Here is a 16,732-nt window from a genome sequence, read left to right as displayed (position 1 = left end):
CCCCTCCCCCAGTCTTAAAACTCCAGATAGTTACATTTGTCTTATCTGAGTTCTTTTTTCAAGAAGCCAACCATCAGGCCTCCAGATACCATAAAGGAGCTGAAACTTACATATCACTGAAACAGGACAGTGAGATCCTTCGCCCATTATGATTGTCTAACTGACCTCCTGCTTCCTATTGACCAAATTATCTTCCTTATCCCTCCCTATTTCCTGTTTTCCCACATTTCTTCCCTGCTCTATAAACCTCTAACTTTAGTTTCTCCCGGACATACATTTGTGAATGGTGTCCCATCTCCTCGGCTGCAGCACCTGATTAGAGCCTGTTCCTTGGCAATACTTGTTGTCTTAGTGATTGGCTTTCTGTGTGCTGAGCAGCAGGATCTTCACTAAATCCCTGGCATTTCAATAACAAAGTTTTCTGCAAGCTTCACTGCTCTGGCTTATTGTAACCTGAAATCAAATTTACCCACAACTTCTGAGATAACTTGATATTATTCTAGGATTCGCTTTGTCCACCACTGCTTATCAGCCTGAGCTTGCCAGCTGCCAACCCTTCTTTGTGCCAATGAACTTTCTCAAAGAGCAATAGGTAATATTTTCCCTTTTTCATAAAATGCTAACATTCTCTTGTTCTTCGAACATACTGAAGACCATTGAGTTTTCCTGTACGTCCCATATAGCAAATATTTCTTTGCAAGCAAAACATTAAATTTAGAGATTCATCTCTCCATTTTATTTAGACTTCAGTAGTTTAGACTCTAATTCTCTGTATTAAGACAATTCCTGCTGAGAATATCTATAGTGGCTTCTTCTGCGTTATTTGAATTCCAAATGAAGCCATAAACTAGACTCCTCAGGTGTCATGATCTCTGTCTCTATTAACTCAGGAGAGGCATTGCTATATCTGTGCAGCTGGGGCTGAGAAAGAGAAAAGAATTTGGGTACAGAGGTGACTTCATGTCTCCCTCTACCGACACCATCAGAGTGTGGCTGCATCTGAGGAACCCTCTCAGCCCATGGAGGCATCAGGAGGAGCAGCTGGGGCAGCCCAGCCTCACACATCTGCTTCCCTGGGGGTTTATGTTCGGGTGTGTAACACTGTGGGAGGGTCACTGTTATACTGTTGACAGTAATAAGTTGCAAAATCTTCAGGCTGCAGGCTGCTGATGGTGAGAGTGAATTCTGTCCCAGATCCACTGCCGCTGAACCTTGATGGGACCCCACTTTCCAAATTGGATGCGTAATAGATCAGGGGCTTCGGGGCTTTCCCTGGTTTCTGCTGATACCACGCTAAATAACTGCTAATGCCCTGACTTGCCCGACAAGTGATGGTGACTCTGTCTCCTACAGATGCAGACAGGGAGGATGGAGACTGGGTCATCTGGATGTCACATTTGGTACCTGAGGTTGGAAACATAAAAACAAATGTCCAAATAATTAATCATGTAGTAAGAGAACTTCCCTAAAAAGGCAGGCAGTACTGAGCTCACTGGCTTAGGTAAACTTCTAATGTTCCCCTTCCTTACCTGGGAGACAGAGCAGCAGGAGTCCTAGGAGCTGAGCGGGGACCCTCATGTCCATGCTGTGTCCTGACTGGGTCTGACTCCTGCATGAAGCGTGCCTAGCCTATTAATAAGTCTTCAGGGCAGGAGGATGTGTTCTGGGAACATGCAAATGAGCAGGGGACAGGGCAGGCTGGGCACAGCTGCAGGGCTGGCTCATCTCAGTAACTCAGCACCAGCTCAGAGTCCCCAGGTATCCCAGGTAAGACAATGGTAGCACAAATTTGTCTGAAGAGATATGTTTCTACTGGGGACTATTTTGTTATGAGAAACTTTTTTTCAGGTTTTTTTTTTTTTTAATATTTGAAATATTCCTCAGGAGCCGATGGAGTAATATATTTCATTAGTGTGTGGGGATTATTTAGGAAAATATTCTCGTTTGTAGGAAACACGTAGTACAACGTTAGATGGTAGGATTCTTAGGTCTTCAAAAGACTCTTGTATGATTCCAGTTAGTGAAGGGGATAAGTGAGCTATACTTGCAAAATTTCTGTGAGTTTAACATTGTTGTTTTCTAAAAACGTTAAAAATAAAATTTATTGACACGATGATATATATATGTATTTGTAAGTATTAGGTTAGTGTTATGCCATTATTCTTACCAGTATAAGATCAAGCAATTTACTTCAGATATACTAAGTTGATACCGTGTTTCCTCAATGCATGCAGTGCTCACAGATCCACCATTTCAAGAGCTACAGGTCTCTATAATACCCGGAGACTAAATGGAGTGCACCTTATTCTTGTTTGGGGCTCCTCCATAGTCTACCCTCTTCTCTGCCATTGAGTATTATTTCTCAAAGTTCTCCTCTTTTAGTGAGGGTGACCACTGCACGGAGGATGTCCCTGCCATGCACCATCAATGCCACTTTCCTCTTTTACATTTTATCAGTGACTGGCGATATCATCCTGATGCAGACACAAGCCTCCCTGTTAACATCTTTAGGAAAGAGACACTCAATCTTGTATCAAGCAATTGCCTTTTGTGCATGGAGAGATCAGCTGGATCCAGATGAAACCGTACACGGGTTTACACTCGTTATATTTCATCTCTCTAATGTACCCAAAAATGTCCCAGCCTGGCTCAATAGCAGGGGAAGTGGATCCAACTACATCAGCTTTAGTGGGCTGTGGCCTAGGGCTGTACAAAATTTTAGTGATGCTTGACTAGGGGAGCCAAATCACAGTGCTGTAGCCTGTGCACAAACCTTCCTGCTGCATTGTAAGCTGCCCGAATTTTAAGGGAATTTGCTGATATTGGGAGAAAGGAAAAAAGTTCCATTTGTCCTCTAAATGTTTGCTGAAAATAAATTGACAAAATGAAGAATAATAAGAGAAAAGGCAAACAAAATTCATTTGAAGTGCAGCAGGATATCATAGCAGGGTGATTACCCAGATAATTCAGTGAGATCCAGTTGATTTTATTTTCTTTCTAGGGAAGAGGGAATTGGGAAGTGCAGGCAACCTGGAGAGAATAGATGAGAATAGAAGTGCATCTTCAAAAGAACAGGTAACAGCCTGCCTGGATAAAGTATCAATTCCCAGTCTCTTCTATTTTTGATTCCTGTTTTGTGTTAATCTTCCGTGATATAAAAATTCTCAGGAAGAATTTTCTTGACAATTGGTTTCCTTCTGGAGAATCTGCTTTTAGGCAGATAAGGGATATTTAGGAAAAGCCTTTTTGTGCATTTGCTGCTTTCTAAATACTGTGGGTTTTACATATCATCATACAAATGCAGCATAGTTTGAGATGTTATTTCCCGGATTCCTTTACTTACAACCCACCTGCCAAGATGCTGTTCCAGAGAGATGCAGCTACAGACTGAAAGAGCTGTTGACCCCTGAACAATGTGGAGGTTGGGGCACTGAGCACTGGTGCAGTTGAAAACCTGTGTAGAACTTTTGCATTTCTAACTTAAGTACTAATAGCTTACTTTTGACTGCCAGCCTTAGTGATAAAATAAATAGTTGATTAACACTGTGTTTAAGTTATTTATATGATATACTCTATTATTCCAATAAAGCATGCTAAAGAAAAAAATGTTACTAACAAAACTATAAAAATGAGAAAATATATTTGCAACTTATTAATTGCTTGCTCACAGGTGACACACACAGAAGAAAATATAAGTGGATCTGCAAATTTCAAACCCAATTTATTCAAGGGTTAACTGGGCCAGGATGAATGTAGCAGTCCCCATCTGTAGTCTAGGGCTTTCCACTTTGCTGTACCTCTGCTCACTTAGAATGGCAGTATACATGTCTTATGTTCTTTACGGTCTTGGGCAGAGAACTCTGCCTGCATGCATTGCTGGCCAAACGGCCTGGAATGTATATCCCTTAGAAAGTGCTATGATTTGACACTGTCCTCCAGAATCCATCTGTTGTAAAGTTAATTCTCAGTATAATGGTATTGCCATGCGGGGCCTATTGGGATGTGTTTAGGTCGTCAGGGTGGAGCCCTCTAGTGGAATACATTAATGCCACTATAAACAGGGATTAAAAGGCTGGGATCTCTCTCTCTCTCTCTCTCTTTCTCTCTCTCTCTCTCTTTCTTCTGTTCCTCTGTCATGATAAACTATGGCCTTCCTTCCTTTGAAGGACCCAAAACTCCTGGACTCATCTTGAAAATGGACAAAGCAGACCTTAACCTGCCCATGCCTTGATCTTAAATTTCTCATTCTCCAGAAGTGTGAGAAAATAAATTTCTGTTCTTTATGAATTGCACAGTGACAAGGAATCTGTCATAGCAGCTTGAAATAGAACAAGAGAGACACCTGACAATCAGTGAGGACAGGATGAGGGTATACATACCCCAGCTTCCTAGTCTCCCAGGTGGAACAGCCCAGAGGAATTTAGTCCATGTTTCCACATGTGGTTGATCTTCAGTTCTCCTGAGTCAGGTGGGTTGTTGATGTGTCTTTTACCATTCATCTTCTGTTCCCTTCCTCACTTTCCTCCTTTCCTCCCAGTGTAAATTTGCTGCTTAAATGGGAATCATCATTGCTGGTGGACTGAAACTAAGATAGTAAAAAAAAAAAAAAAAAAAAAAAATTGTTATTCTTTTGTATGAGGGGTATTAATCATCTCAAGTCTTATCATTTCTTTATCTTTGACATGTAAGAATATTCAGGAAACAATTTGTCTTTACCAATCCATTCTAGATTGAATTTATGCAATGATTTTTTTTTTCTGGGTATTAAAACCAAAAGTTAAGTTGTAAGCCACCAACCAGCTGAATGGACTCCTCTCTTGGCAGAGAGAACTTCAAAGAAATCTGAAAAACTAGGTTAGGCCATGACTGGCAGTTGGATTTAGATGTGCCTCATTATGCTCTCCTCCCTTTGGGGTTCAGACAAAACTGACCAGCATTATCACTACAGCTGAGATCTTTGGACTGATAAAACAGATACTTTGTAGCAATAAGATACCATACTCCAATATGACAGATAATAGGCCCTGAAGAAAATCAAAATATTTTACCCCAAAAGTATTTCTTTGACCTATTCGGAAGTGGCCCTGCAAAGCTGCCTGTTGTGGGGAAAATTTGCATTCTATAGAGAATCTCCTCCCGTTACTAAGTCTTTTTTAAAGAGTCTGACATTTTTTAAAGGTCTGATAAGCAACATTCACCATCTACTTTATTTGCTACCCATAGGATTCATCTATGTGACAAGAACCTTTGCTTCCACACCCCATTTTCTAGACTCAAGCATTTCTTTATGATGAATTCAACTCTTGAGACAGAGCTTAACTCTTTCAACCAGTAGCCAGTCAGGAAAGCTTTGAATCCACCTATGACCTGGAAGCCCCTGCTTGAAGCTTTCCGACCTTTCCAGGACAAACTAATGTATATCTGATATGTACTGATTTATGTCTTTGCCTGTAATTTCTGTGTCTCCCTAAAGTGCATAAAACCAATGTGCACTTGGGCACATATTTACAGGACTTCCTAAGTCCTGTAAATCCAACCACCTTGGGCACATATTTACAGGACTTCCTAAGGCTGTGTCACAGGACATAGTCATATTTTTGGCAATACAACTCTGTAAATTGATTGAGTCCTGTCTCAGATACTGTTTTGTTTATACTGGGTCACAAACTTTGAAAATCCTCTAAAACTACCTAGACATCAATATATTAATCTACATTAGTGACAGTGGAGTGAGTGAGCACACCCCAACAGATAAAAATCACAAGTTAGAGGAACCCGAGTCTAAGATTTTGTCCAGCTCTCTTGATTCATAAAAATACTTTGTGATTTTTTAAATTTTACTTTAGAGAAGGACAACCCTGGGGAATGTGTTTCTTGTTGGTAGAATCAATAATGTCCCACCCCAAAAGATGTCCATGTCCTCGTCTCTGGAACCCAAGTGTTATAGGAGCTATTAAGAAATTATTTTAGGCAAAGAGAGAGGAAAGGGGGTCCTTGGGAAGGTTTTGTTTCTTTTAAAACAGCTCCAGAAAAGCTTCTTGTCTAGCAGGATGCAAATGCCAGCCATTAGAAACCGAATTCACCCAAACATGGCGATTCCCTCCTTCTTCTTCCTTGTCAACACTTGTGCTAGGAGAAAAACCTAGAAAGATGCTGTAGGAAGCTGAGAGCAGCAACACCCCACCGTTAAGCTTTCAGACAGGACTGAGGACCACGTGGTTAGATAGCCCATACTTCAGGGACAGACGAATTCTATTTTCCGAGGGAGTACTAGAGAATCTTGCTTCTACTATCAACCTTCCTGACTACTATATCCTTGGCTTTGAAAGGTTGTAGTGTAAAAGTTAATCGTAGGAATTCAGTCATTCTTGTCATACCCAACAGAACCAAGAAACCAGGAGGGAAAGGCACTCAGGGTGCAAAATACTGTTGCTAGAACTCAATTGAAATAGGCCCTATTATCCCATGGATCTAATGTTTATGTTTTTTTGAATAAACATAGAAACTGACTCCCCCAGTCTTAAAACTCAAAATAGTTACATTTGTTAATCTGAGTTCTTTTTTCAGGAAACCAACCATCAGGCCTCTAGATACTATCAAGGACCTGAAAGTTACATATCACTGAATTGGAAGAGTGAGACATCAGACCCTTTGCCCACTATGATTGCCTAACTGACCTCCTGCTTCCTGTTGATCAAATTATTTTCCTTACCCCCTCATTCCTGTTTTCCCACGTTTCTTCCCTGCTATATAAACCCCTAATTTTAGTAGTTCAGGGAGATACATTTGCAAATGGTGCCCCATCTCCTTGGCTGCAGCACCTGATTAACACCTGTTCCTTGCCAATGCTTGTTGTCTTAGTGATCGGCTTTCTGTGTGGTGAGCAGCAGGATCTTCACTGAATCCCTGGTATTTCAGTAACAAAATTCTCTGCAAGCTTCACTGCTTTGGCTCATTGTAACCTGAAATCAAATTGATCCACAACTTCTGAGATAACTTGACATAATTCTAGGATTCACTTTGTCCACCACTGCTGACCAGCCTGAGCTTGCCAGCTCCCAACCCTTGCTAGTGCCAATGAACTTTCTCAAAGAGTCATAGGTAACATTTTCCCTTTTCCATAAAATGCTTACTTCTCTTTGTTCTTCCAACATATTGAAGACCATTGAGTTTTCCTGTATGTCTCATTTGGCAAATACTTCTTTGCAAGTAAACATTAAATTTAGAGATTCATCTCTCTATTTTATTTTATTTTTTTATTTTTTTATTTTATTTATTTTTTGTTGAGACAGAGTCTTGCTTTGTCGCTCATCTCTCTATTTTATTTAGACTTCAGTAGTTTAGACTCTAATTCTCTGTATTAAGACATTTCATGCTTAGAATATCTATAGTGGCTTCTTCTCTGTTATATGAGTTCCAACTGAAGCCATAAACTAGACTCCTCAGGTGTCATGATCTCTGTATTTATTAAATCAGCAGAGGCATTGCTATGTCTGTGCAGCTGGGGCTGAGAAAAGAAAAAGAAATTGGGATGCAGAGGTGACTTCATGTCCCCCTCTACCAACACCATCAGAGTGTGGCTGCATCTGAGGAACCCTCTCAGCCCATGGAGGCATCAGGAGGAGCAGCTGGGGCAGCCCAGCCTCACACATCTGCTTCCCTGGGGGTTTATGTTTGGGTGTGTAACACTGTGGGAGGGTAACTATTACGCTGTTGACAGTAATAAACTGCAAAATCTTCAGGCTGCAGACTGCTGATGGTGAGAGTGAATTCTGTCCCAGATCCACTGCCGCTGAACCTTGATGGGACCCCACTTTGCAAATTGGATGCATCACAGATCAGGAGCTTAGGGGCTTTCCCGGGTTTCTGCTGATACCAGGCTAAATAACTGCTAATGCCCTGACTTGCCCGACAAGTGATGGTGACTCTGTCTCCTACAGATGCAGACAGGGAGGATGGAGACTGGGTCAACTGAATGTCACATCTGGCACCTGAGATTGGAAACAGAAAAACAAATATCCACACAATTGTAAGAGAAGTTCCCTGAAGAGCCAGGCTGTACTGAGCACACTGGGCCAAGTAAATTCCTAATGTTCCCCTTCCTTACCTGGGAGCCAGAGCAGCAGGAGCCCGAGAAGCTGAGCGAGGACCCTGATGTCCATGCTGCGTCCAGACTGGGTCTAACTCCTGCACGAAGTGTAACCAGCCTATTAAGAAGTCTTCAGGGCAGGAGGATGTGCCCTGCGAACATGCAAATGAGCAGAAGATGGGGCAGACGGGGCACAGCTGCAGGGCTGGCTCATCAGAGTAACTCAGTACCAGCTCAGTGTCCCCAGGTGTTCCAGGTAAGAGCAGGGTAGCACAAATTTGTTGGCAGAGAATGTGTTTCTACTGGGGACTATTTTGTTATGAGAGACAATTTTTAGGTTTTTCTTTTTTGACAGTTTGAAATATTCCTCAGGAGTCGATGGAGTAATGTATTTCATTGGTGTATGGGGATTACTTAGGAGAACATTCTTGTTTGTAGGAAATACATAATAAAATGTTAAACGGTATGATTCTCAGGTCTTCAAAAGACTCTCAAATGATTTTTGTTAGGGAAGGGTGTACTTTGTCCTATACTTGCAACATTTCTGTGAGTTTAACATTGTTCCTTTATAAAAAAATTAAAAATAAAATTTATTGACATGATGCTATGTATATTTGTAAGTATTAGGTAATGGTGTTATGCCATTGTTCTTACCACTATAAGATCAAGCAATTTACTACAGAAGCACAGAGATGATACCATGTTTTCTCAATGCATGCAGCACTCACAGATCCACCATTATCAAGAGCTGCAGGTCTCTGTAATACCCAGAGACTAAATGGGCTGCAGCTTATTCTTGTTTTGGGCACCTTCATAGTCTACCTTCTTTTCTGCCACTGAGTGTTATTTCCCAAATTTCATCTCTCTTAGTGAGGGTGGTCACTGCACGGAGCATGTCCCTGCCATGCACCATCAATGCCACTTTCTTCTTTTACTTTTTATCAGTGATTGGGACATCACCATGACCCAGACACCAGCAACCCTGTTAACATTTTTAGGAAAGAGACACTGAATCTCTTATCAAGCAATTGCCTATGTACATGGAGAAAGCAGTTTGATCCAAATGAAACTGGAAATGATTTGCAATCATTATATCGCACATCTCTAATATACCCAAAAATGTCCCAACCTGGCTCAGTAGCAGGGGAAGTGGATCTAACTATACGAACATCAGTGGGCTGCAGCCTAGGGCTGTGCAAAATTTTACTGATGCCTGACTTCGTGAGCCAAATCACAGTGCTTCCTCCCTTCCTGCAAATCCCATGCACAAACCTTCCTGCTGCTTTGTAAGCCACCAGAATTTTAAGGGACTTGGTTATATTGCAAGAAAGGAAGGAAGTTTCATTTGTCTTCTAAATAAACTGACAAAAGGAAGAATAATAAGAGAAAAGGCAAACAAAATTAATCTGAAGTGCAGCAGGATGTCATAGCAGGGTGATTCCCAGATAACTCAGTGAGATCCAGTTGTTCATATTTCCTTTCTAGGGAAGAGGGAATTGGGAAGTGTTGGCAACCTGGAGAGAATAGATGAGAATAGAATGCATCTTCAAAAGGACAGGTAACAGCCTGCCTGTATAATGTATCAATTCCCAGTCTCTTCTGTTTTTGATTCCTGTTTTGTGTTAAACATAAACATATCCTGATACAAAAATTCTCAGGAAGAATTTTCTTGAGAATTGGTTTCCTTCTGAAGAATTTGGTTTTAGGCCGATAAGGGATATTTAGGAAAAGCCTTTTTGTGCATTTGCTGCTTTCTAAATGACGTGGGTTTTACATAATCATCATACCAATGCAGCATAGTTTGAGATGTTATTTTCTGGATTCCTTTACTTGCAACCCACCTGCCAAGATGCTGTTCCAGAGAGATGCAGCTACAGACTGAAAGGGCCGTTGACCCCTGAACAACATGGAGGTTGGGGCACTGACCACTGGTGCATCAGATGAAAACCTGTGTAGAACTTTTGCATTTCTAACATACGTTAGAAAGGCTAGACTGCTAGGCTTAGTGATAAAATAAATAGTTGATTAATACTTTTTAAGAGTTATTTATATCATATACTCTATTATTCCAATAAAGCATGCTAAAGAAAAAATGTTATTAAGAAAACTATAAAAATGAGAAAACATATTTACTACTTATTAAGTGCTTGCTCACAGGTGGCTCACATGTGAGAAAATATAAGTGGATCTGCAAATTTCAGACCCAAGTTATTCAAGGGTTAACTGTACCAGGATGAATGTAGGAGTCCCCCTCTGTAGTCTACGGCTTTCCCTTTGCTGTACCTCTGCTCATTTCCAATGGCAATATACATGTCTTATGTTCTTTACAGTCTTGGGCAGAGAATTCTGCCTGCATACATTGCTAACCAAATGGCCTGGAATGGGTATCTCTTAGGCAAGTTCTGTGGTTTCAGAGTGTCCTCCAGAATCCATCTGTTGAAAAATTAATTCTCAGTGTAGAGGTAACGCCATATGGGGCCTATTGGGATGTGCTTAGGTTGTCAGGGTGGAGCCCTCTAGTGGAATACACTAATGTCACTATAAACAGGCATTGTAGTGCTGGGATCCCTCTCTCTCTCTCTGTCTCTCTCTGTCTCTCTCTCTCTCTCTCTCTCTGTCTCTCTCTCTCTCTCCTGCTCGTCTGTCATGTTAAGACATGGCCTTCCTTCCTTTGAAGGACCCAAAACTCCAGGCATCATCTTGAAAGCAAAGAAAACAGACCTTAACCTGCCCATGCCTTGATCTTAAATTTCCCGTTTTCCAGTCGTGTGAGAAAACAAATTTGTGTTCTTTATGAATTACACAGTGACAAGAAACCTGTTATATCAGCTTGAAAGAGAACAAGAGAGACAGCTCACAATCAGTGAGGACATGATGAGGTGCACACACACCCCAGCTTCGTCATCTCTCAGGCGGAACAGCCCAAAGGAATTTAGTCCGTGTTTCCACATGTGGTCGATCTTCAGTTATCCTGAGTCAGGTGGGTTGTTGATGTATCTTTTACCATTCATCTTCTGTTCCCTTTCTCACTTTCTTCCTTTCCTCCTAGTGTAAATTTGCTGCCTAAACAGGAATCCTCATTGCTGGTGGACCCAAACTAAGCTAGTAAAAAAAAAAAAATCATTAATCTTTTTTATGAGGGGCATTTCTCATCTGAATTCTAATAATTTATTTTTCTTTGACATGTAGGAATATTTAGGAAGCACTTAATTTTTCTTTACCAATCTATTTCAGATTGAATTTTTGCAGTGATTTTTTTTTTTCTGTGTGTTAAAATAAAAAATTAAGTTGTAGGCCACAAACCAGCTGAATGGACTCCACTTTTGGCAGAGAGTACCTCAAAGAAATTTGAAAAACTAAGTTAGGCCATGATGACAGATGGGTATAGATGTGCCTCATTGTACTCTCCTGACCAAACAGATGCTTTGTAGCAGTAAGATACCATACTCCAACATGACAGAGAAAAATCTGAATATTTTACCCTAAAAATATTTCTTCATCGTATTCTGAAGTGGCCCTGCAAAGTTGCCTGTAGTGAGGGAAATTTTCATTCTTGAGAGAATCTCCTCCCCTTACTAAGTCTTTTCCTGAGAGTCTGACTTTTTTTTTTTTTTTAAATGTCTGATAGGCACCATTCACCATCTACTTTGTCTGCTACCCACAGGATTCTTCCACATGACAAGAACCATGGCTTCCACACCCCCTTATCTAAACTCAAGTATTTCTTTATGACGAATTCAACTCTTTAGGCAGACCTTAACTCTTTCAACCAGTGGCCAGTCAGAAAACCTTTGAATCCGTGTATGATCTGGAGCCCCTGCTTCAAGATATCCTACCTTTCTAGGACAAACTAACCAGCATTGTCATTACAACAGAGATCTTTGGACTGACAAAACAGATACTTTTTAGCAACAAGATACCATACTCCAACATGACAGATAATAGGCCCTGGAGAAAATAAAAATATTTTACCCTAAAAATATTTATTTGACATATTCTGAAATAGCCCTGCAAAGCTGCCTGTTGTGGGGAAAATTTGCATTCTATAGAGAATCTCCTCCGCTTACGAAGTCTTTTCTGAAGAGTCTGACATTTTTTAAAGGTCTGATAAGCAACATTCACCGTCTACTTTATTTGCCACCCATAGGATTCATCTACATGACAAGAACCCCCCGTTTTCTAGACTCAAGCATTTCTTTATGGTGAATTCAACTCTTTAGGCAGAGTTTAACTTTTTCAACCAGGAGCCAGTCAGGAAAGCTTTGACTGCACCTATGACCTGGAAGCCCCTTCTTCATGATATCCTACCTTTCCAGGAAAAACTAATGTATATTTTATGTGTATTGATTTATGTCTTTGCCTGTAATTTCTGTGTCTCCTAAAGTGCATAAAATCAATGTGTAATCCAACCACCCTGTGCACATGTTTGCAGGACCTCCTAAGGCTGTGTCACAGGCCATAAGCCATATATTTGACAAAATAAACCTGCAAATTGATTGAGACCTGTCTCAGATAGTGTTTTGCTTACATTGGGTCACAAAATTTAAAAATGCCTAAACTGCAGCAGCCCGGCATTCGTCCAGGGCCTCCTCCCCCAGGATCTTGCTTCAAGTACTGGAAATCTGGCCACTGGGCCGAGGAATGCCCACAGCCTGGGATTCCTGCTAAGCTGTGTCCCATCTGTGTGGGACCCCACTGGAAATTGGACTGTCCAACTCACCTGGCAGCCACTCCCAGAGCTCCTGGAACTCTGGCCCAAGGCTCTCTGACTCCTTCCCAGATCTTCTCAGCTTAGCAGCTAAAGACTGATGCTGCCTAATCGCCTTGGAAGCCTCCTGGACCATCGCAGACACTCTGGGTAACTCTTACAGTGGAGGGTAAGTCCGTCCCCTTCTTAATCAATGTGGAGGCTACCCACTCCACATTACCTTCTTTTCAAGGACCTATTTCCCTTGCCCCCATAAGTGTTGTGGGTACTGATGGCCAGGCTTCTACACCTCTTAAAACTCCCCAACTCTCGTGTGAACTCAGACAACATTCTTTTATGCACTCCTTTTTAGTTATCCTCACCTGCCCAGTTTCCTTATTAGGTCTAGACATTTTAACAAAACTATCTGCTTCCCTGACTATTCCTGGGCTAGAGCCACACCTTATTGCCACCCTTTTCCTCACTTCTAAGCCACCTTCCCATCTTCCCCTTGTGTCTCCCTGACTTAATCCACAAATATAGGATACCTCTATCCCTCCCTGGTGACTGATCATGCACCCCTTACCATCCCGTTAAAACCTAATCACTGTTACCACTAGAGCCTGTTATCACCCACCTGTTACAACATGGCCTCTTAAAGCCTACAAATTCTCCTTACAACTCCCCTATCCTACCCATCCAGGAACCGGACAAATCTTACAGGTTGGTTCAGGATATTTGCCTTATTAATCAAATCGTCTTTCCCATCCACCCTATAGTGCCAAACACCTATACCCTCCTATCTTCAATACCCCCTTCCACAACTCACTATTCTGTTATTGACCTCAAAGACACCTTCTTTACTATTCCCTTGCATCCCTTCTCTCAGCCTCTTTTTGCCTTTACTTGGACTGACCCTGACACCCACCAATCCCAACAACTCACCCGGACTGTTTTGCCCCAATGCTTCAGGGACAGCCCACACTACTTTGGCCAGGCCCTTTCTCATGGTCTGCTTTCTTTTCACTCATCTGCCTCCCACCTTTTCAATAGTTTGATGTTCTTCTTTGCAGCCCCTCTTACCAATCTTCCCAGCAGGACACTATCCTGCTTCTTCAACATCTCTATTCAAAGCGGTACTGAGTATCCCCCTCCAAGGCCCAAATTTCTTCCCCTGGTGTTACCTATCTCGGTTTAATCCTCCATCAACATACACACACCCTTCTTGCAGACCGTGCTCAGTTAATCTCCCAGACCCCAATCCCCACCACCGAACAAGAACTCCTTTCCTTCTTAGGCATTGTTGGATATTTCTGACTCTGGACACCTGGCTTTGCTATCCTAACCAAACCACTTTACAAGCTCACAAAAGGTAACTTAACTCATCCCTTAGGCCCTAAGTCTTTGCCCCATTCTTCTTTTTGCTCTCTCAAAAAGGCCCTGTAGCGAGCTCCCACACTAGCACTCCCCGACTCGTCCCTTCCCTTTTCCTTACACACAGCTGAAATACAAGGCCGTGCTGCTGGAGTCCTCACACAGGAGCCAGGCCCATGGCCTGTTGCCTTTCTATCAAAACAACTTGGCTGAGCGCGGTGGCTCACGCCTGGAATCCCAGCACTTTGGGAGGCCGAGGCGGGTGGATCACGAAGTCAGAAGATTGAGACCATCCTGGCTAACATGGTGAAACCCTGTCTCTACTAAAAATACAAAAAATTAGCCAGGCGTGCTGGCAGGCACCTGTAGTCCCAGCTACTCGGGAGGCTGAGGCAGGAGAATGTCGTGAACCCGGGAGGCAGAGCTTGCAGTGAGCAGAGATCGCGCCACTGCACTCCAGCCTGGGCAACAGAGCGAGACTCTGTCTCAAAAAAAAAAAAAAAAAAAAAAACAAACAACTTGACCTCACAACTCTGGTGTGGCCCTGATATTTGCGTGCAGTGGCAGCTGCTGCTGTAATACTTCTGGAAGCCCTCAAACTCACAAGCTATGCTCCACCTACCCTCTACCGTTCTCATAACCTTCAAGCATTAATATCCTCCTTACACCTTTCACACTTAACTGTCTGCTCCTCGACTCCACCAGTTCTATTCATTCTTTATTGAAACCCCAACAGTAACTATTGGCCATGGGCATGATTTCAACCGAGCTTCTCACTTAGTACCCAACACAAGTCCTCAACCACATTACTGTATTTCCCTGATACACATAGCATCTTCCTCCTTTCCTCATATTTATATTCTTCCAATTCAAAATTCAGACTACCCAATCAATTGTCACCAGCTAATGTTGGATGTACTGATGTGTCCCACAACTCTATTATCAAAACTGCTGCACTTCCTCCCTCCACCACTTCCCAACAAGTCAAACTGATTGCTATAACTCGTGTGCTCTCTCTCGCTAAGGGAATGCACATTAACATTTATACTGACTCCAAATATGCTTTGCACATCCTCCATAACCATGCTGCCATCTGGGCTGAAAGAGGCATCCTTACCACACAAACCTCTTCCATTACCAATGCCTCCCTAATAAAGGTCCTCCTTAAGGCTGCTCTCCTGCTAGCCAAGCCTTTAGTCATTCATTGTAAAGGACACCAGAAACCTACTTATCTTATTGCAAAAGGAAATGCCTATGTCGACAGGACAGCAAAAGAAATAGCCAATGACTCCACACCCGTTAATATTCCACCTCCCACTCCAGAGGGCCAGCATGTTTCTTCGTCATCTATCACTCCCACATACTCTTCTGAAAACCTGCCTTTCCAGTCTTTTGCAACTCAGGGCAAGTGGTTCTTAAATCATGGAAAATTCATTCTTCCTGCCTCACAAGCTCAGTCCATGCTTTTTTCCCTTCGTGACCACTTCCATGTGGGATACAAGCCTCTGACTCGCCTCCTGCAGCCCCTCATCTCCTTCTCTTCATGGAAATCCATCCTTAAGACCATCACCTCTCAATGCTGTGTCTACTATGCCACCAGCCCCCAAGGCTTTCTTGGGCCTCCTCCTTTTCCTACACATCAGGCTCGTGGATTTACTCCAACACAAGATTGGCAGATTGACTTCACTCCTATGCCCCATTTCTGTAAATTTAAGTATCTCCTGATTTGGATCGACACATTCACCAGATGGGTCGAAGCCTTTCCCACTATCTCTGAAAAGGCTACTGCAGTCATTTCTTCCCTTCTAACAGATATACTTCCTTGATTTGGCCTCCCTACTTCTATTCAATCTGATAATGGTTCGGCTTTTATTAGTCAAATCACCCAAGCTGTCTCTTAGACTCTTGATATTCAGTGGAAACTTCATAACCCCTTGTGTCCTCAATCTTTAAGAAAGGTAGAAAGAACTAATGATCTTTTAAAAACAAACCTCACCAAGCTCAGCTTCCAACTTAAAAAGGACTTGACAGTACTTCTTTCCACTTGCCCTTCTCAGAATTAAGGCCTGCCCTCAAGATGCTACAGGGTACAGTCCATTTGAAATTTTATATGGACTCAATTTCTTGCTTGGCCCCAACCTTGCTCCAGACACTGGCCCTCTGGGCAACTATCTTGCAGTCCTCCAGCAAGCTAGACAGGAAATTCTCCAGGCTGCTAATCTTCTCTTGCCTCCTCCAGATTTCCAGCCATGTGAAGCCACCCTAGCTGAACGATCAGTTCTTGTTAAGAGTCTGACACCTCAGGCCGGGCACGGTGGCTCAAGCCTGTAATCCCAGCACTTTGAGAGGCCGAGACGGGCAGATCACGAGGTCAGGAGATCGAGACCATCTTGGTTAACCCGGTGAAACCCCGTCTCTACTAAAAAATACAAAAAACCAGCGGGGCGAGGTGGCGGGCGCCTGTAGTCCCAGCTACTCGGGAGGCTGAGGCAGGAGAATGGCCTGAACCCGGGAGGTGGAGCTTGCAGTGAGCTGAGATCCGGCCACTGCACTCCAGCCTGGGCGACAGAGGGAGACTCCGT

General features: G+C 42.6%; 1 protein-coding gene, 1 long non-coding RNA gene and 1 gene segment (V, D, J or C); 1 reads left to right on the top strand and 2 right to left on the bottom strand.

The window, feature by feature from the left end:
- The window catches only part of LOC102116898 (immunoglobulin kappa variable 2-30), a 970,872-nt gene that overhangs the window by 510,462 nt on the left and 443,678 nt on the right, over window positions 1-16,732 (bottom strand). Inside the window, exons 1-2 of one of the 9 annotated variants that reach the window (XM_045368530.2) lie at window positions 1,530-1,611; window positions 1,110-1,404 (exon numbers count right to left, since the gene is read on the bottom strand). The exons of 7 other annotated variants lie outside the window; for them this stretch is intronic. In XM_045368530.2, the coding sequence (XP_045224465.2) occupies window positions 1,110-1,404; window positions 1,530-1,584 (350 nt within the window). In that variant the 5' untranslated portion in view covers window positions 1,585-1,611. Of the gene's footprint in view, window positions 1-1,109; window positions 1,405-1,529; window positions 1,612-16,732 lie in introns of those variants that run through there. One more of the 9 variants, XM_065527520.1, reaches the window with a different exon arrangement.
- Window positions 1,705-12,591, top strand: LOC102143280 (uncharacterized). 2 transcript variants are annotated; one of them, XR_010580619.2, is made up of 4 exons: window positions 1,705-1,767; window positions 7,941-8,345; window positions 10,896-11,069; window positions 11,754-12,591. It is a non-coding gene; the product is annotated as an uncharacterized lncRNA (long non-coding RNA). The 2 variants fall into 2 exon arrangements; XR_283175.5 differs by lacking the exon at window positions 1,705-1,767 and adding an exon at window positions 4,320-4,468.
- On the bottom strand, window positions 7,654-8,188 carry LOC135966897 (immunoglobulin kappa variable 1-9-like). The segment is given in 2 exon segments: window positions 7,654-7,991; window positions 8,108-8,188. Coding segments are annotated over 2 exon segments (378 nt in total).

This window comes from Macaca fascicularis, chromosome 13 (assembly GCF_037993035.2).
Source record: "Macaca fascicularis isolate 582-1 chromosome 13, T2T-MFA8v1.1".
NCBI classification, from domain to species: Eukaryota; Metazoa; Chordata; class Mammalia; order Primates; family Cercopithecidae; genus Macaca; species Macaca fascicularis.
This window is presented reverse-complemented; position numbering and strand designations above follow the sequence as displayed.